Genomic DNA, 21,188 nt, shown 5'->3' on the forward strand with positions numbered 1-21,188 from the left:
ACATGCGCTTAATGTCCGATTTGCCTTAACTATTTATTGAATTCATAGTCGCCAGCTGGGGTGGCAAGGCTCTCATTTGGAGTGGAAAATGCCACCCCAGTAGATCCGCCCCTGCTTTGTGTCATTTTGTTGTAGAAATTCAAGTTATTCCATCAAAAAAACTGCTAAAAACCTGCAGTTTATGTTTAATATTTAAAAACATTTGTTGGTTCTTGTCATTTATTTTTGTCATTTAGAGCCATTGTGTAAGGTCCAAACAACCACTAGCAGCTCTCGAGTCGCAGGTTGCGGGCCCCTGCCCTTATGATCTAACAGATTTTGAAAAAGGCAAACTGGTTGAACATCTTTATAGAGGCAAAAAGATTTCTCATTTAACCCAGGTTATGTTCACAATAAGGCAGAGGACACCATTATAAGCAAGAAATATGTCTTTATGAACACATAGGAACTTGATCTCAGACACTTTGGTGAAGGATTTATAAATTTTACTTCTGTTAAAACACCATAAAACTGAACAGCCTGGTAGAGCTTTGCCATTGTAACACAATAGGTGAAGTATTTCACAATTTTGTGCAGCATTGTGTTAGTTTATTGTAAAATTACAGTGAAATATCCTGAAGTTCATAGTTGCAATGTGATGAAATGTGAAAAAAAAGAATACTTTTTTAATGCAATGTATGAACTGTACAGTATATTTCAAGATTTAAAAACATCTAAGCTGTCAATATTTCAATGTACTATTTTCATAACTCAAACTGTTGTTCACACCTTGCCAATATGTTTTTATGTAACTGAATGATGTCTAGGAGCTCTTCACTACAGACCTACAACATATGTATGAAGAAATCAGTGAGCACCTTCCAACATTAACTGCGTAATGCATAAACCTGCTTTATTATTGGTGAGTATTAAAAACACCATTTCGTTGCAACAAACAAAACAGCCAGTTGTATTTGGGCTCACATAAATACATTTGAAATTTCAATTACTGCAATAAAGCAGGGTAAGATGGTTCACTCTAGATCTGAATGGTACATGAATGGTACATGTGAACATTAAGTCAATGGTCCACAAGCGCGAAAACTACAAGTCACAGAGCCGTTTGATTGTCTCTCAAGGAAATCTAAATAGGTTCGCAACTTTCTGGATTTCCAGAAGGTCCTGCGAAACTTTCCAAATCCTCTGGAGGTTCTGACGCCGCCTGTTTGTGAGCGTGGCTCCTTCTGTGCCTGCTGAGGGAATGGCTCCAGGAGAACCTGATGCCACACGTAAGGCACATGTAAGGTTTTTCTCCTGTGTGCACACGCTGATGCTTCGTCATCGAATTGTACCTGTTGAATGTCGCGCCGCACTCGTTGCAAATGTATTTCTCAGACTTAATGTGGACGTTCTGCTCGTGCTCCTTCATGTTGCCCAGCTGGGAGAAGCCTTTGCCACACACAGGGCACAGATGGGGTTTCTCTCCCGAGTGAGTAAGTCCGTGAAGGATCAGGTCCTGACGGGAATAAAATCTTTTGCTGCAGACAATACACTTGTGGGGTCTTTCTCCTGTGTGCTTCTTCATGTGTCTTTTGAGTCCCTCTGAGCGGGAGTAGCTGCTTTCGCACAGAGTGCATTTGAAAGGTTTCTCCCCCGTGTGGGAACGGGAGTGGCGACGCAAGGAGGAGGCCTTGAAGAAACGCATTCCGCAGTTGGCACAGCGGTGAGGTTTCTCCGGCTGTTCCTCGTGCGTTTTTTCGTGCGCTTTGCAGTGGCCTGCCTCAGAGAATCCCTTTCCGCACACAGGGCAGGTATAAGGCCTCTCCCCTGTGTGAACCCTTACATGGCGAAGAAGTTTATGGAGCTTATTGAATGTCTTCATGCAGAACGAACACTGATGAGGTATTTTTGGCGTTCTTGAGTGCGTGCGTTGATGTCTCGCTAACCTTGAAGGTCTGTTGAACACTTTCTCGCAATCAGGACAGGGATGCTTGTTGGTTCTGCCGTGGGTATTTTGGTGTCGAATCATCCTGTCCTCCTGAGTGAAGTTCTTCTCGCAATGCTGACACTGATAAAGCATTCTTGGCTTCCTCTCGTGGATAGGTTTATGCCTCTCCACCTTCGATGGCCTGTCGAACATCTTACCGCAGGTGGGGCAAGGGAAACACTTGTTGGATTTGTTTATTTTTGGTTGTTTGAGATTCTCTGGGTCGGTGTCAGTGGACGTGTCGCTGGAATCTGACTCCAGGTCAACGTTCACCTCCACAACTCCAAAACCTGCGGATCATGCAGAGCAAAATTAATATAAAAAATTACAAAATTCCAAAGTACAACATGTCTGTTTTCATCAGAATCAGAACAAATCCAAAAATGTTTTGGCAGCAATTAAAATGAACATTATGATTGGTATATTTTTAATGGCTACTGCTGCCCATGAGCATACGCCTTAAAGAAGTTCTTTTGTTTGGTCGAGCAAAATACTGATACCCGGTTAGCACTCGTTTTTCAGGGCTAGGTTCAGCGTTTGTATCAGTGGGAGCATAAAGAACTGGTGAAAAAGTGCCTGGTTCGCACTTTAAAGGGCCTTCACCCAGAGTGCCAAGTTATTCTTCTACAAACATGTTTGGATCATTATCTGCTACACTGTATTGACAGGAAAAAAACAAAACATAACCATCTCTACATACTGTCTTCAGATTCAGATTTTGGTTCAGGTGTGGCTTCTGGGCCCATGGCTGCAGACTGTAGATACACAACAGAGAAGCACATGAGGTCAGTACATCACAGAGCAACACAGAGACATATAGGACAAACACTCCTGCTCACACGAATTTGCACATAAAGTAAATTAGAGTCTCCACTAAACCTAATTTAATTTCCCCTTAGAATCAATAAAGTATTTTTTAAATAAATTTGAATTTGAACCTACCATACACACTTTTGTACTGTGGTAGGAAACTGGAGAAAAGCTATACAACACGTTTAAAGGTAAAACACGGAAACTACACACAAAACAGCAGAGGTTTGAATTGAGGACATTTTTGCAGTGAGAGGACAATACTAACCACAGTTCAACAATTTATTTTACTTTTGTAAAGTAAAAAATGTATTGCATCAGTCATGTGCCATTCTATTGTAAAATAATTCAAATCAAGAAAGAGTCTGTATGCCATTGATTTATTCCTGATGCTTATTTATATGGCTGATATTAGAACATTACTTTTAACTTTTGAGGAATAAAGGGGAAAGTGTGAAAATATAAGCTTGACTGCACCCCCTGGTGGACAACCTATGCAATTGCAATATTACTCGAAAAATAATTAGATCTAAATTTGGATTTCTGCACTAAAGTATTTTACTATCACCAATATGCATACATAAGAAATAGCAAAAAAATGTAATGTAAGCTGATTTGCTTTCTTTGTGGTTTTACCGAATGAATTTGTGTATTGCTGAACATAGTTGTAAGAAAAATATATTTTTGCATGTGATTCTTAAATTATGACATTAAGCATATTCTTCCACAGTAAATATTTTGACCTTTTTTTCTTATTTGACTGCTACATGGGTGCAAGAATGAATTCCAAATTAAGTGATACATTTTATTCAGACAAAATGTGTAATACATTTAAAATAAAGTGAGGCAAATTATTATCAACATATTAAGAAGATCAAAGACACCCAGGTTAAAGGTTCTGTATAAGATGCCAGAGGAAGTGATGGAGTGACCAAAGCTATTTCTGTTTGAATACATCAATGCCTTTCTGCCCCTCATCTACTTGTTGTGCACTGACGGTCAGTTGACTGAAAACAGGCCTCTACAATTTCACCTTGCTCATAAGATAAAAAACAAACAAACAAAAAAACACATCGTTTTGAACAGTTATCATGGTGTAAAAATTAAGAAGCATCACCTGTCACTATTTGTCACATAATACTGTTTCAAACCCACAAGAGGAAAGCTAATAATAGTCCCAAGTATGTTTCGCAGTTAATTACAGACTGGCTGCCAGAGCAAATACCTTCCGATATCTGCTTTTTATGTTTGTTTTATTCCAAATGATGCAGAATTGAAAAGTTTTTTCTTTTTTTTTTAAGCTAGTGTGTATTTAACAATCATATTGGTAAAATGGTAATAATAAAGATTATGTTACATTTTAGCAACAGTGGGGATCATTGTTCATTTCTGATTTTGAATAAAAGCGGTTAGATCATGGTATAACTTTTAGTTTCAAATATTGTACATTCCACACCACCATGAAACAAATGCACTTTGACTTAACATTTCCTGTTATCCTACCCAGAGAAACCAATGTAAAACCCATCCCTTATGAATGCAGATTTTATTTTGACTTTAAAACCCTAAACATCTTACCAATTTCTTTATAAACTAGGATTTTGAGAAAGTGATGAGAAATAACATCTTGCAACATTTCTCAAGGCTGTAGTTGCTGCCATACGAAATGTAAATCAAGAAATTGAGGGACTGAAGAGATCACGAGCTTATGTCATTAGGTGCTGTGTAATTGAATAAAATGACAAGAACATATCTTTGACTATCTAGTTAAATGTAGAAAACCAACTGTAGTCTAGTCTGCTTTAGGTTGTATTATTCTTTAATTCTACTTAACACAGCTAACTGTAAATATAAACAGTTAGGTTTCTGCAGTACAAGCTGCGTGCGGAGCTAATTTGAAATTGTGAGCTAATATCTCTAAGTTAGCATCTGAGCCCGCTAGCAAACACAAAGAGGTAATTTAATGTTTAAATATAAACTCGATAGCAGGTAGGCTGTCCTGTGGATAACATCGATCCCTACGCCACCCAGGATAACAGTGGTTTGGAATACAAACAGAGATGAAGCTATAGCCAAGCTACGCACGCTAAAGCTAACGTCGACGTGTTAGCTAAAACAATATAGTACAAGAAGGGCAGAAAACCGAATCCCACCTCTCGGATAAAACTAAAGAAGGATCCGTTATGTATCCTTTCGCCTGCAGCTTAAATCTAACCTCCACCAAAAGGAGGAAGGGAAAAACCGTAGCAACTCTCCAAAGGGTAAACCACAGCAGCCCTGTTTGATGCTCGTTACTCCACGTGAGACATTTGTGGCTCAACGTAAATTCAAGAGTCACACGCCGGTAAAGTGTTAGTTGGGTTCTTTTTGTAGTTTTTTTTTTTTATTTGTTAAAATGTGGATAATGTTTAACGAATGTAGAAGTCATACAATGATTGCTAATGGAATTTCCACCATTTTTGTGCGGTCACTCAACACTTTAGATACTTCTATCGTTTAGTTCAAACTGTCCTAGAAGGCAGCACAAGCTTTTCAGAGCATCGGTGAAATAGTCATGAAACTTTCGAAAAAGTTATTAAAAATTCTCCCTCTTTTTATTCTAGCATTTAGAAATCAGTCCATCAGTGTACGTGTATGTGTCTTCGATAGTGATGAATTCACATTTTGATGCATTATTTTCACATGTAATGATTTAATTATGTATTGAATAAATCATTCAAACATCTAAATAGTTATTGATAAATATATTACATTCGTAAATGCTATTTATATAGTCATATTTAAAAATATTTGTCAAATGTGTTGATAATTGAATTATAATATTTTTTATTGTAATTTTAAAATTGTATTTAAAATATAACTTCTCAATCCAATCCAACTATATATTTTCTTTCTTCACAACGGACAAAAAGTAATCATGAAATTCAAATGTTTTTTTCACACTGTACTGTATTCTGTTTATTTTGAGCTAACTTTAAATGTCAATATTTTAGATTAAAAAAAAAAAACCAAAGGAGGTATTTGTTTTACACAATACAAAACAAAATTCAGTTTATCTGTGTAACATTAACTGTAGAAAATATTATTGGAGAAAAACACAACACTAGTGGAAAATACATGTATGTTTTATTTTCCTTTTAAACATTTTGTTGTAGAACTTGCATCTCAGAGACAGTTGTGGAATTTAAAATTTAAAGTCAAACATTTTTTTATGGTTACAGTGACCCAAATAGAAAAATACTTTTTTCCCCTCTTTTTTTGGCTCTTTAGCTCATTTTCTCTTTTTCACATAATATCATAGAAATAAATATCTGAAAGCTACATACAAGGCAGGTGTACCTTACACTAGTCCAATAGACAAGACAAGATAAGATATTTTATGATCTATAAGTGTACATAAAATAAAAAATATATAATTATTTATGAGAAGTAAGAAAAGATGATATAAATAAAATCCCAAAAATACAGGAAGCACATAGACAAAATAAATACACTTTCATACATAGCTTGCTATATTCATACATACATTACAACATTTTATTTGACTGTTATGCAGACTGTACATGGCACCAGAAAAAGAGCCAATATTCCTCATGTGTTAATGTTTTGTCAGCCTGTTAAATGTAGAATTGATCTTAAAATTCACTTGTCTGTAACCGTGAGAGTTGCTGTACACTTTAGTAGCTTTCCAATGCTACTAGAGCATTGGAAAATCTAACCTCCACCAATAGGAGGTGATGAACCCAAATTATATGATGGGCTCATCATATAATTTCTTTAGTGTTAGCTGGTTAGACAACAGACTGATTGACTACCTATCATACAATACACAAAGAAAAGATTTAGTAGTGAAAGTTTCAGTAAATTATATTCAAACCAAGATTAGTTTTTTTTTTTTTTACTCGTATTACAGTTTTTAAAATTGTTATCTGGACTTATTATAAATGCAATGTGCGTGCTTTGAATTGCAGAAAAAAAAAATCTGTTGTCCACAACAACTCCCACATAATACCACTCCTCTTGTTAATCTATTGCGAATGAAAACTGTGAGACAGGTAGATGGAGTTCTGAATGCCCCATACTTCCAGGGACTGGATCTGGAAATGTCCTTTGCAGAGCGGGTTGCTGCTGAATGTGTCACAGAGTTCTGAGATTCCTTCCTCTAAGTTATCACACAAGCAGAGTGCGTGGCCCCCATCACCACCTGAAAAAATGGCACGCAAGTCACATAAACAACACACAATGTTCTGGCCTGACTATCGTTAACACAATTCTCCCAGTGTGTGCAAACAGCGTACCGATGATGAGCTGAATGTCATCTCCTGCGATGAAATTTGAGGCGTCTTGTTCCTTTGGTCTCTTGGCCTCCTTTGCAGTTCTGGGATTTCCTACTGGAGCACTGAGGGGGAGTGTCAGGTAGGATGGATTCTGCGGAGTCCCATTCGTACACCTGACAGTTTTGGGGGTGAGCTGAGACTTGCTGCTGTTTGCCAACTGAGAGGAGGAACTGCTTCTATCTCTGTGCTGCTGAGGAGAGGCTAATCTGGTCATAATGTTGACCATAGCCCGCTGGTAGCGCTCCATGCTAGGGCGAAGCTGAAACAGTCAGTAGAGTTTAGTTAACAATCTGTAAATGTCAGAGGCATGATGTGTGATAATATTAAGAGGTTCATTCAAATTTTTTTGAAGGTTTTAGGCAGCTGTACTAATACTTGGCATCATCACTGGCATAAGTCCAGATTAGCTGCTGCTCCCAAGGCTGAAGCTCACCATGTTTGACAATGGACCAGAAATCCTTTTTTTTTTTTTTTTTTTTTTTTTATATTTTAAAATTAATTAAATCTCATGAGGCCTGCACAATGGCGCAGTTGGTAGAACTGTTGCCTTGCAGCACGAAGGTTCTGGGTTCGATTCCCGGCCCCGGTCTTTCTGCATGGAGTTTGCATGTTCTCCCTGTGCATGCGTGGGTTCTCTCCGGGTACTCCAGTTTCCTCCCACAGTCCAAAAACATGACTGTTAGGTTAATTGGCCTCTCCAAATTGCCCCTAGGTGTGAGTGTGAGTGTGTGTGTGCATGGTTGTGTGTCCTGTGTGTCTCTGTGTTGCCCTGCGACAGACTGGCGACCTGTCCAGGGTGACCCCGCCTCTCGCCTGGAACGTTAGCTGGAGATGGGCACCAGCAACCCTCCCGACCCCACTAAGGGACAAGGGTGAAGGAAAATGGATGGATGGATAAATCTCATGAAACCTAAACAGAGTATGCCAACACATGTTTCATCTGGATGTTAACTGTCAGTCTATTTGTATTGGTGATTATTTGCACAGAAGACCAGTGACCTTTAAATGTGAAATGTGTCCTGAGAATGGAACATGTAAAGAACTTAATCTTAGTAACTACCTGACAGCATAGCAGGGAAAGTAAGGCCCTGTATAAATCAATACAACAAAGCACCTAGGCTTGTGTAACATTTTTTCTTCACACACTGCTTTGCTTTTCTAACAGCAAATCTGACTGGAAATGCTTAAGATGTTTCAGTATCTGTTTATCACAGAGCACTGTGATAAACACACACATCTGTTTATCACAGAGCACTGTGATAAACAGTGTGACCCTCGAACACAATTCAATAATGGTACCAAGTTGTCACCAGCAGTTGATACTACAGGTGATACTGAGGGACAATTTTAGTAGTTTGTAAGATTGAAACCTTGTTAAAAAGGAAGATGTTGGGCATCTTCTGACAGTTTTCTGTCTTCCATTAACTGTATGTTTTCATTTAATGGTCTAGAAATTAGGATTGAAAACATCTAAAACAAACTGGGGTTTGTTCAACTTTAGGAAGCAACAGGTAAACCCTTTTTACATCCATCCATTTTCTTTACACCCTTGTCCCTTGGTGGGGTCGGGAGGGTTGCTGGTGGCAACCAGGTGGGGTCACCCTGGACAGGTCGCCAGACAGGGCAACACAGAGACAAACAACCATGCACACACACACACACACACACACCAGCACACACACACACACACACACACACACACACACACACACACACACACACACACACACACACACACACACACACACACACACACACACACACACACACACACACACACACACACACACACCTAGGGACAATTTGGAGAGGCCAATTAACCTGACAGTCATGTTTTTGGACTGTGGGACGAAGCCAGGGTACCCGGAGAAAACCCACGCATGCACAGGGAGAACATGCAAACTCCATGCAAAGAGACCGGGGCCGGGAATTGAACCCAGAACCTTCTTGCTGCAAGGCAACAACTGCGCCACTGTGCAGCCCCCTTTTTACATTTCACATCTAAATAATATATGTTCTTAGGCTAATTTTTTTCTGTATTGTATTAATGAACTACCACATAACATTTTAAATCAGTTTTAATGCTGTAGTTTTCTTTTACCAATTTATTACCATGATATATTAACAGAAGCCTAAAAAAATGGGTAAAGTTGGCTTACCGTAAAAACAAAACACTCCCCAGTTCCAAAGTATGTAAGTCCCTGAGAGTCGTGATTCCGTCTTTCCATCAAATCCGTTGACAAGAAAGCTCCAAAAACCTGAGAAAAGTGTCATATCATGTTAACACTTTAATTGAATCTAAATATTAATATTAAAGATACTGCCATAGTCTAATTTATTTAAGTTTCATGTAAACCACTCAATTCAATTACCTCTTCATCCATTGTTTTGATGATGAGTACTACTGGCTCTTGTCCTTCAACGCGTGAATACAATCTAAATGAGAAGGAAAGGAAAATAAATACATCAGTCTATCCACCCAACAATTTTCCACAACAGGCTAATATAAAAGTTTCATTGGGGAACTTTTATTGACTGTACAGACTTGTAAACAGATCTAATGTGAGAGTCATTAGCCGTCACGTCAATGATGTGATGTTTGAAGTCAAGACAAATGTGTTGATGGTGAAAATATACCACTGGTCTCTGGTTACTCTCCCTCTACTAAAACATAGACCTGAGTTTATAGGAGAAGAGACAAGCTGCCCTGTAGGTGTTGATACCTAATCACAACTCACTAGTGCGAATTTGAAAAAAGAATGCATTATTACTGTAATTTATAAGAATGACAGTGACTACGGTGGTAGGAATTGGTCCTGCAATCAGTGGGTTGTCAGTTCAGCTGCTGCTCTGTCCATTTCTGTTGTTGTGTCCTTGGGCAACACACTTAGGGCCAGTGCATGGCAGCCTTGCCTCTGTCAGCATGCCCCAGGGCAGCTGTGGCTACTGTCCAGTAGCTTGCCATCATGTGTGTGTCAATGGGTGAATGACTGAATGTAGTGTAAAGCACTTTGGGGTTCTATGGACTTGATAAAGCGCTACACAAGTATGAGCTACTTGCTATTTTTCTAAGCAGTATTTTTATTGGGATCAAATAAAAGTCCCTTACGAAGAAAGACCTCTTCCATCTTCTGCGATATGAAACAACCGAACGGGGTTGAAGAGCGCAAAACGTTCAGGAATCCAGGCCCAGATGACCCTCATCTCCGTCTCTGTGACAACACTGGAGCTGAAGGTGTTTAAGTCCACTGATTCCACCGTCTGCCTTCAGGACCATCGAGAACATCAAAGATAACAGCAACATTAGATGTTATTTCTTAATCTTGTTTCTGGAGAGTTCCATAGCCGGTCAATAGCAGTGCAATTGTAAACATACCTCTTTTGGTGTGTGCTGACACCTTTTTGCATTAGGGCATCCTTATTTGCATTGAACAGAAGGTTAAGCTCATTTCGTGTAGCAATTGGAATCTGGAAGGCTCTTTCCAAAAGCTTCTCAACTGTGCAGTGGCGAGCTACACTTTGCACAAAGCGTTTCATGTCAGTTCTAAAGTCTTCGACGTCTGCTACTCGAGATGACACGGACACCTTGTAGAGGTCAAGCAAAGCTAATGCAACCCTACAAACAGAGATTGTGAAATATATTTACAGTAGTCAGGCCAGAAAAGAAATCGCATTTTCAAAAATAAACTGGAGTGGCAACCAACCTGAAGAGAACCTTGAAACCCTCCAGTAAGTAGACGTCCAGAACTCTGATTGCATATGTGAATGGAAGGTCAGCAAAAATCCACATGATCCAGTCGGAGTAAAATTCAAAGAGGTTTTGATGCGAGCTGGCAATAAGCTTTCGGATGCCTCGGCAACACCTGTTGGCAAGGTCCCCGAATGTCATGCAAGAAGCACGATAAGTAAGAAACGTCTGGTCGATGTAGCGCTTGTTGGGGTCTTTGTAGCAGATGAGTCGAGACACGCTGTAGAAACACTCTGCCTCATCCTCACTAAAGTGGAGTATGAGAGAGACCAAGGCAGGAAGGATGGGACAGTAGCTCATGTCTGGGAAGTAACTGCCAAGGCATATAAGGATCTTTTTAACAGAATTCATGCCTGCTTTGTTGAGACAGTATCTGGAAAGAAAGAGAGGGAACATGGTGCCCACTGGTCATAAAAACAAAATGGTGTATGCTCTTTTTTCAAGAATGTACTTAGCGTCTTTTACTCATTCATGCAAACAAATAAGGCACAAAGTTAATAATTTGTAAAGAAGTAATTTTATTTAGATTGCCATAAATTGAAGTACATTTAATTTTCAGTACCAAAAAACAACTTCACTTTTTGCTCACAACATGAGCATTTTTTAACTAATGTTTTTTTTTTTTTAACAGTGTTAGGCTAAAAGCATCCCCCGTGCTGTGAGAGTGTTTTACATGAATACTACTTTGGTAAACTTAAGTATGTTCATTATATAGGCTGCACAGTGGCGCAGTTGGTAGAGCTGTTGCCTTGCAGCAAGAAAGTTCCGGGTTCGATTCCCGGCCCCGGTCTTTCTGCATGGAGTTTGCATGTTCTCCCTGTGCATGGTGGGTTTTCTCCGGGTACTCCGGCTTCCTCCCACAATCCAAAAACATGACTGTCAGGTTAATTGGTCTGTCTAAATTGCCCATAGGTGTGAGTATGTGTGTGCATGGTTGTTTGTCCTGTGTGTCTCTGTGTTGCCCTGCAACAGACTGGCAACCTGTCCAGGGTGACACCCCTCTCGCCCGGAACGTTAGCTGGAGATAGGCACCAGCAACCCTCCTGACCCCACTAAGGGACAAGGGTGTAAAGAAAATGGATGGATGTTCATTATATATTACATGCTTTTATGGTAGAAATGCACCAGTTTAAAATTCAAAGTGCCTAAATAAAAACAAAAGGCTCTGGGAAGCAAGTTTAATCTGAAATATAGTTAAATACTTGCTGTTTCTTTAAGCATTCTGTTTGTACTCTGTCTGTGCAATTCCAATAAAAAAATTCTCTAATATCCACATTTTAGACAAAATATTTTGTGCAGCAGATTAAGACTGGAGCTTCTTGACAATAAATATTTCAAAGCACTTCTAATGCTCATTGTAAGCTACTATTTTGAGTTTTTACTCTGGGTGGAAATAGACTAATACCACTGACTTACCTTGGTATATCCCCATCCTCCATGTAATCCGGGACCTGGTGAGTTCTAACTTTCTGTTCCCCAAAAAGCTTCTTGGCCAGGTCGTAGTAAACATCCCTATCTGGCGTAACGGCCCTGCAATTAGTGAAATAAATGGCTGAAATAAAAATTACCATATGGTCTCATGAACATTAGTAACATTTCTGATATGACATGATATTTGTCTTAACCTGGAATTGATGTTGTGGATGATATGATAGTATCCTTTGGCCCTCAGTGTGTGCGAGGTGGCCCAGAAACCCTCTCGCCCCATTCTTTTCAGCTGCTGGTGCCCGCTCTTCAGGATCTGCTGGTATTTCTTCGCAGGTTCTGGATCGATCTTCTCCCAGTCCACAAACTGTCCGTACTTCATACCAGAGCTGGAGCAAATCTCCCAGTTGTCTGACTCGGAGATGGTTATCATGGACACTGTCCTGGCACTGCCTTTACTGCCTGAGTGAGATAACCACATTCGTTTAGTTGGTTTTTGAATCTGTTTTTCTTTTACAGTGCACACAATTTTTGGAAAAGAATTTGCAATGCATTAAAAGGCATTGTTTCAATACCATTAAGATCCTTTGAGAGCTTCTTTGACTTAGACTTCTTCGGGTTGACAGGAACAACAGATTGATTCCCATCTTTATTGGTCATTTTGGACATTTGATTTCTTGACCTTGAGCTTGCTCTCTGCCTCAGTGGATAGGACCGCAAAAAGTTTTCTGTGTCAAAATTGGAGAACAACTCTGATGTCTCATAACTGTAAAATGATCTAAAGAAGAAGGGAAGATTCCTCAGTTAGTAACATTAATCAGTTGTCCTGTTAAAAAGCTGAAGCAAACAAAAATCTGGATAAGTACAAGAAAACACACAAAATACTACCTTATTTGTAATCTACTAAGAATAACTGAACCGCAAAGGTGAGAATAAAAACATACCTGGAGCGAGGTCTTGCATTGGCTTCCTCCGTTTTTACTTGAAAGTCACAGTTTTTACTGTCCTCTAGGTTGTTATAGGAACGAGACCTCGGTCTTCTACTTGTCAACATGGAGTTCATGTCTTGTTCAGGAGATGCAAAAGAAATCATGTTCATGTTCCCAAAGTTTGAAAACTCCAGAGTTCTTGAAAAGTGAATCATCTCAACCCTCGAAGGAAAGTGTCTCAGAAGGAAAGTGTCTCCTCTTTTCTCAGTAAGCACCTTCTGAGCATCAGCGCTTTATATAAACCTGATAGCTAATGTCATGTGGGTTGGCCACGGTTTGTTTGTGTTGACGCTCGTACCGAAAGGAAAAAGGTCCAGTGATTTTCCTGTTTTAACTTTCGCAACACCAGGTCTGTTTCTGAGAACTGTTTCCACAGTGCTACCATCATTTCTTGAGCCAAAGAAACAAGACATCAGAATGTCTAACAAATGAACCAAAATAAAGGCCCTTTTTAGAGATCAACTGTTCTGGAGTAAACACTTTGTTACTGTCAAGTAAAAACATAGTCACCCTTCACAGCCTGGTTCCCTTTCTTTGGATTTATAACGACCTAGGTATAGTATTTCATTAAATAACTTCCATCTTTCTGTTTGCCACTAGAAAATGTCCCTCATGTACTTTGTGGGAAAATAGACTCTCTTTGAGGAAATTATGTCATAGATCTAAACTACTTATTGACTGAAGATATTGATGCATAAGCTGCATGTGTACAGTGCATTGAAAAAGTGTTTTCTTCCTCACAGATTCGTCCCGGTTTGCCTTCCCGTTGCACTCAGATCATTAAACAAATTTTAATACCAAACAACTACAACCAGAGTAAATACAGTTTTCAAATGAGGATGTAATTTTTCGGAGTAAAAAATCTATCCAAATCTATCCAGATTCAGTTCTGTTCCACTGAGTGACTCTAACCCATTTCACTAAAGTATAAGACTAAAGAAAGCATAAAGGCATTGTTTTACCAACAAATCAATGCAGATTTTGTTGGTTTGTGGTCCCTAAAACTGGTTGTGTTACCCATTGTTGCCTACTGTTCACAGCACCTCAACTTAATTTATGCTTGGAGTTTAAATAGGTCACTCTAAATCTTCAATTATATTTTTTATGTTGAAGATTTGTTGCAGGTTGCTCATACTGCTCCACAACCAAAATATGCCAGTCTTATTTCAGTCTTATTCTGATGTTCATTCAGTCTCCAAGTGAATTTTGTGGTAGAGACTTGTTTTTGGGATTTTTTTAATAACAGCACATTACCTAGTCCCAAAGAAGCAAAGCTACCCCAGAACATCACACTATTACCAACATGTATGACTTTTTCTTAAATGTTGTGTTAGTTTTCATACCATATGCAACAGGACAAACATTTTCAGAAACCTTTAACCTCCGTCTCATCATTTCACAATATATTTTTCCAGAAGTCTTAGGGGTCATCAAGATACTTTTGACAAATGTAAGGAAGGCCTTTATGTCCCTTTTGCTCATCAGTGGTTTTGATCATTTTGCCCCATCTGTTACTCATTGTTGAATCATGAACTTTGACCTTAAATCACAAAGGTAAGAGTTTATGTTTACTGTGGTTATATTTGTGTCATATTACCTTTACTCAAACTCAGTAAAGGTATTGTTAAAAAAAAGAAGAAGTTATTTTGGAACAAAACATCTCTCAAGGTTACATTTTAAGACACAATAGGCCAATCAGGAAATGTTACTTGTTCTGTGAAATTGCCTCATGGAATCAAAACATCAAGAAGGTGTTTTCTAAGAAGGCTCCCGAAGTTTGTATGTTTGTTGCACCGCATAACACATGTGTTTTTGGTCAAACACAAGGTTTGTTTGGGTGTGAAACATCTACTACCCCTTACCTCACACATGGGCACTTCAATGTAGTGGAACCGAAGTTTACTCTTTTATCTGCTGGTTGTAACAGTTCACTTCTCATGAAGAAAAATAAAACGCACATATACGGTCAGTGTTGTACCAAAAAGCTGTTCAAAATTCAGATAAGCCAAGTTAAAAGGAATTGATTCATGTTCATAGTTCTCTTTCATTTATCATAATTTATCTGAAATAATACTTAAAACAATATAAGTAACAAGTTACCGAAAAAGACGGTAAAAATTAACAAATAAAACTGAAACCAAAATCTAATACAATGATGCAGTTATATCAGAGCTTAGCTTGAATATGTATGATAAAATCCAGAAGTTTACATACACTGAACAAAAAGACACATGTACCTGTTTCACTATATTAATGAAACCTTTGAAAAGATCCAAGTTGAAACTCATTTTGATAACTATCATCAAAAGAAGAAAATTGTTGTAAATGGCATCTTTAAATTATTGAAATATACATTGCTATATCTCCAGGTCGTGTATTGAACAGTACTTCTGACCATTCAAGTACTCCCCCTTTCATAGCGGTCATTGCAGTGGACAGCTATCTAAAAGACATTTTCTTGTATTTCTTGGGGATCTTTATGTTTTAATTGCACACAGACCACTGAAGAGGACACTACTGCGTCTTACAATACACTATCAAGTTCAAATACTGGCCATCCACTGAGAGTGGCAAGAACATTTTTGTTAAATCCAATATGGCAGACAAACGAAAAATCAACTCAGGAATAACCAATCCCTTCTTCTACTGTAGAGGACGGCAGGTAAAAAAAAAATTGTGACATCAAGTGAACCCTAAAGGCTAATTCTACAGTTGTATTTTCCAAATAACAACTTTCTATTCACAGAAAATTAAAACTGATCACATAGAAAGAAATCCTATACATTTTTACAAAAAAAAAAAAAATGTTTCCACCTTTTTAATGCCTTAAAAAAAAACAAAAAAAACACTGGAAACAAAATTATGACGTGAAGGATCACAATTCATGCATGAAAGGGTTATTATATTTGTGTGACTTTTTCTTTCTCGGGTTTAGTTGCCAGATGAAACTCCAGAGTCGTTATGTTTGTTAGTAAAATGTGTGAAAGTTAATTGGATAAAATGTGAGTGTAAAAGATTCTATAGTGTATCATATTAGTATTTACTATCCATACACTCTTGTTAGAAGCATTTATAGAGCTTGAAATGTGTTGCTTTCAATTTTGTTGTCATTTTGAGTTTATGACATTGGTCCTATAAACCACAGAACAGATCGAATAGAACAGAATAGAATAGTATGTACAATTATTTGTTTGAAAGCAAGCAGATAGATCAAAATAATTTCATTCAAATTTAAGTTAAAAGGTTGGGGTATTATGCGATTGTTGTATAGTGACTGTACCGCAGAATGTAGCTCTTCATATTGTTATTTGTAGGTTTTCTACGGAAAACGATTGAGTCTCTGTAGTCTAATGACCCTCGCCGTTCGCCGTAGTGACGTCGTTTCCAAAACAAGGAACGGCTTGTTAGTGATTACTGCTCTGCTTGAAGCTGTGCTATTTCGAGTCATAGTTAACTTTTGTCATGATGTCTCAAGATCCCTGGTAGGTGATTACGTCTTCTAATAAAATGGACCGTCTCAAATGTATTAACAGCAACATATGTCTTTTTTTGTGCCCGATTGTTTCGTTTTTGTACCCAGTTAGCTTCATTGGTTGCTTGTTCCGTATCAAATTCAACCAAATACATAACTGTGTTTATATTTTGTTGCTATGAATTCTTTGTTGTTGTATTTACATGGAAAAGAAGCTGCAATGGAAACAGCATTAGACCCTTATTTTTCGCTTAACGTGACACAGTACTGCGCATGACAATGGGCAGGAATGTGGTGTGGTTCAGCTCCACATTCTGACTAGATGATAAATAAGTGTCACAAGTGGCTTGTTTTTTTTATTTTTTTTATTTCATTGTTTGTATTTTTGACAGTATTATTGGTGTATTTCTTACGTTAGGCAGATGCGAGTCACATCTGCTCATCAGTTATAAGCAGAAAACTTTCCAAATTCTGACTGTAAACAGACTCGCATCTCCTTAACTGAAGAATCACGCTAAACATATTATCTAAAATAGTTTTGTTGGTATCCCCGTCAGGAGATCCTGACGGGATTCCACTGAAAACGAACTGTTTAACTGTATGACACAATGAAAAAGGAACGTTTTCAAGTTATAAACAACTGCCAGATACCCAACATTTCACAACTGTGAAATGTTTTGGATCAGTGAGTTTAATGTCATCTTATAGATGCCGCCTTATAGATTTCTATTGTTTTTGCTTTTTTTTAATTTCCCAAATCATCGTGGCTTTTTGTGAAAAAAATAATTGCCTCCTCATACTTATAAGTGGTTCTACCCTTTGCTGCAGCATCTGCCATCAAATATTCGCAGCAACTGTGGAGTATTTTCCATTACTGTGGACGAATTCTGGTCCACTCTTTACAGAATAGTTTCAATTCAGCGTCTTAGTCTGATCATAGTTGAGATTTTGGCTGCAACACTCTGTTCTGCTGTTCTTTAAATTGTATTTGAGAAACTTATCTGTTGTTGCTTCATATGTTACACATTTTCCTTCCCAACCCACTTCTCCTGTAGGTTGCAGAATTATGACGCCACCTGCCGCCTTGCCCAGGAGATAGCAGAAAATATCCATGAAAGAAACAGGCAGCAGCGAACGGGGGGAAACCCTGCAAAGGTGAGGCGCTACCTTCTCTTTTTCTTTTCTGAGATAATGTGCCTCCATGTTTACCTGCGTGCATGTGCTTTTCCTTTTTCCCCCCCAGATAAATATGACTTTACGAGCGTCCCTTCAGAAACTCAAACAGAATATTGCTCAGCTCAAAGAAGGCTTGTTAAGGAGCTCCTCGTCTCGGCGCATGTATCCTTTTTTTTTTTTCTGACGATAACAAGTTCTGAAAGTCATGAGACTGACATTACTGTCATTCCCGGAGAGCTGGTTCTGCTCGCAGTAACGGTGGTGATCCTGTAGAGGGTGTCAGTGTTCTGTGAAAAGTCAACTACATACATTGTGAACAGTTTCCCCTCCTGATCAGGAAACCTCGTCGAGTCCATTGGTGATGGTTTGATCTTGACTTGCTATCGTCAGAATGCAGTCAGAGGCTGACAGGAGGCAGAACCTGATTGATAATCTGCTAACCAGAGAGAAGCAACTCAATGCCACCTTCAAAGGAGACGTCACAGAGCCTGAACCGTCCAGGTATTAACCTGTAGAGGAACCAGGTCATCCTGTATCGAATCAAACTTCAGTAAAATACAGTTTGCAGACACATTTCACATGATTTTCAGTCTACTTAAGTGGCTTTTTGATTTTTAGAATGCAGATTACTCCACACTAATTGGTTCCAATAATGTGTGTGACCTTTAACTCCTAAGTATTGGAATGATAAAAAATATTCCTAGCTATGTTTTCTGGAAGATACTTTTCTGTTACTTACATGCCTTGCAAAAGTATTTGCTTCTGTTGAATCTTCCAACATGTTGCCACATTACAACCACAAGCTTTAAAGCATTTTATTTCCATTATATATGACAAACCAGCACAAAGTAGCACCAAGTTGAAAGTGGAAGGAAACGTTGCATGATCCTTGTTGAAAGAAAGCAACACAACCATGTTCCACCGTGGGGATGGTGTGTTCAGGTGATGTGCAGTCACATTTCCTTGTTTTAACATTTTGAGCTTGCAACCAAAAGCAATTCGATTTTTGGTGACATATTTTATGTATAGAATCTATTCACAATAATGTGGTGGACAGTCACATCAAATTTGAGGTAAGTAAATGGAAGTTATTGGCATTACAATTTAAAAAACGATGAATTTGCAGGGCACTGAATGTGTAAAAGAAGGACATGGTCATAGTTTCAGTTTATGTTGTAACAGATTTAATGAAAAGAAAAACGAACACATTTTGACTTTTGAAAATGATCAAATTGATCCTTAGAAAAGTCTTTGAGATTGGAAATGTCAGAAAGCCTGTTTAGCCTGCTTTGTAGTGTGTTGTATATTAATTTAATATATGTTTCAAGTAGGTTAATGGTTTTTAATCTGAAACCAAAACAAATGTTTACACATTTCATCCCAGCTTTATTGACCAAGATTTTCCCAGACTTTCTCTGTGTGATTTTGTTATTTTTTTCAATTGTAAGATTCTACTCTATGGCTATAAATAGTACATTATAAAAAAAACAAACCATGAATCATTGTTCTGTAGACCACTGTTTTAAATTAAGTTGTCACAGGATCTGTACTTGGCTTTGATGAAGCGTTACAGTCCTTCACACACAAGGACTGTGTGTGTGCTCACACACAAGGACCTTGAAGGTTCTTGTGTACGAGTTGTGTGCTTTGACCTCTACTGGCATCATCACTTGGACTGAAGCCCATTTGTCTGGAGTTTTAGGGACTTTCCAGGTTATTTTTTGTCATTAGACTTATTTGCTTGCTCATCACACATATGGTGGCCCCTGAAAAACCCTCCCACACTTTTACACAGGTGATATATTTTTTTCAGGAAGTACTAGTGATGCTCTGCTCTTAACTTTTCCCATTTTCTTGTATTAATGACATGTTGGAATCCAAGACTGTTTTAGTCCTGTGGAAGAGAAACACAGGAGAAAAAAAAAAAAGCCAAGTGAATGATGTAGGTGATTGATGGAAATCATTTAAATTACAGCAGAATCAGTTTAATCAGATCAGTCGCGTTAAAAGGAGCCCTGGCGCTGAGTTGTGCCTGTGAGTTTCTCTGATATCTTTCACAAGCTTCGGATATGGGATTGATCTATTTAGCGCTGCTTTGCACAGGCTTTCATCTTTTTACAGACCACACACTCAATTACATAAAAGGATTCCTTGCAAAAAAAAAAACCCAAACGACATTCGCTAATAAATTAGCTTGGCAAACTGTAATCATGTGGTGGTACGGCTTTCAGTTTGCTCACTGAGACCTGACTTTAATGGCGATATGTGGTGGGTAATTTGGATTTGAGGGAAGGCGTCAGACCCCATTCCCACTGTGTGGTCTGAGAGGACAGAAGTGTGGGAGGGGATGAATTTGGCCATGCTTCAATGATCTAAGCTGCTTTTTTGGTGGTTGGAAAAAATGGAGTAGAATGAACAGCATCAAGCCTGCCAGGAGAACTTTAACTTTTAAATAATAATAATATAAAAAAAAAGGACTTGGTGCCGCTTAAAAGCTCGGCACAGCACGTTGCCCTTTGGAAACACTTTTACACCTCTACCCTTCCTGTGTCTTTGGTTACACAGGAAACAGGAAATGGTTGCAATTAGTTAAATCTCGCCTGTCCATGTGACTCAGTCGGGATCTGGATCCTCAGTGATGACAGTCATCTTACTTGCGTCTGCCAAAAGATGCGTCTGACTGATTTCGGTACTCCCTGGCTGTTTTAATTGGATCTCTACACAGTAGGTGCTAGAACGGAGGAAGTTCATGTCTGGCACTCGGTTTAACAATAATCAAACCTGTTAGACAGATTCGACTGAATGCCACGTTTCCCCTGCTTCACTGATTGTATCAACCTTTGCTTGCATTCTTGATTTCTGGAAGAGCTGAAAAGATCCCAAGGTTTAGGTGGAACATCTGTTGACAGAATAATTATTAGTGCTCCAGAAATCTGGCAGTTTATGGAAAAAGTATAAAGAAAAAAATCTACTGTTGGAAGAAAGGCAGAATAATTTGTGTTAAAAGAAAGAAATCACATGGAAGAGGGTGCTATGGTTAGATGAGAACAAAATGTAGCATTTTGGACAATATGCAAAAACACTTTGTATGGGAAAATGGTCACTGCACTGAACACAAAATCTTCACTGTGAAACACGACGGTGGCAGCATATTGCTGGGGGATGTTTTTCTTCAGCAAGGGAGCTGGTCAGAGCCGATGGTCAGTCCTGGAGGAAAACCTGTAATATACTCTATCAGACCTGAGAGGTTCACCTTTCTGCTGAG

The 21,188-nt window shown here is 38.5% G+C and overlaps 3 protein-coding genes across 3 annotated transcripts in view; 1 reads left to right on the forward strand and 2 right to left on the reverse strand.

Annotated features, from left to right (window-relative positions):
• Window positions 1-866: 866 nt before the first annotated feature.
• Window positions 867-5,098, reverse strand: LOC103467888 (uncharacterized). The gene is made up of 3 exons (XM_008414616.3): window positions 4,930-5,098; window positions 2,667-2,721; window positions 867-2,256 (listed from the first exon to the last, which is right to left on the reverse strand). The coding sequence occupies exons 2-3, from the start codon at window positions 2,710-2,712 to the stop codon at window positions 1,124-1,126; spliced, it is 1,179 nt and encodes a 392-aa protein (XP_008412838.1). The 5' UTR covers window positions 2,713-2,721; window positions 4,930-5,098; the 3' UTR covers window positions 867-1,123.
• A 782-nt stretch (window positions 5,099-5,880) lies between these two features.
• Window positions 5,881-13,518, reverse strand: LOC103467877 (TBC1 domain family member 24-like). The gene is made up of 11 exons (XM_008414609.2): window positions 13,231-13,518; window positions 12,862-13,064; window positions 12,487-12,748; window positions 12,278-12,391; window positions 10,818-11,234; window positions 10,490-10,729; window positions 10,223-10,378; window positions 9,486-9,549; window positions 9,273-9,371; window positions 7,075-7,372; window positions 5,881-6,980 (listed from the first exon to the last, which is right to left on the reverse strand). Exons 1-11 carry the CDS (start codon window positions 13,428-13,430, stop codon window positions 6,805-6,807), a joined length of 2,229 nt encoding a protein of 742 aa, XP_008412831.2. The 5' UTR covers window positions 13,431-13,518; the 3' UTR covers window positions 5,881-6,804.
• A 3,085-nt stretch (window positions 13,519-16,603) lies between these two features.
• Window positions 16,604-21,188, forward strand: part of stx8 (syntaxin 8) — a 31,329-nt gene continuing 26,744 nt past the window's right edge. Inside the window, exons 1-4 of the mRNA XM_008414596.2 lie at window positions 16,604-16,757; window positions 17,803-17,902; window positions 17,991-18,085; window positions 18,314-18,424. Of these exons, the coding sequence (XP_008412818.1) occupies window positions 16,738-16,757; window positions 17,803-17,902; window positions 17,991-18,085; window positions 18,314-18,424 (326 nt within the window). The 5' untranslated portion in view covers window positions 16,604-16,737. The remainder of the gene's footprint in view (window positions 16,758-17,802; window positions 17,903-17,990; window positions 18,086-18,313; window positions 18,425-21,188) is intronic.

The sequence above is a fragment of the Poecilia reticulata genome, chromosome 1, assembly GCF_904066995.2.
Source record: "Poecilia reticulata chromosome 1, P_reticulata-male-v2, whole genome shotgun sequence".
NCBI lineage: Eukaryota > Metazoa > Chordata > Actinopteri > Cyprinodontiformes > Poeciliidae > Poecilia > Poecilia reticulata.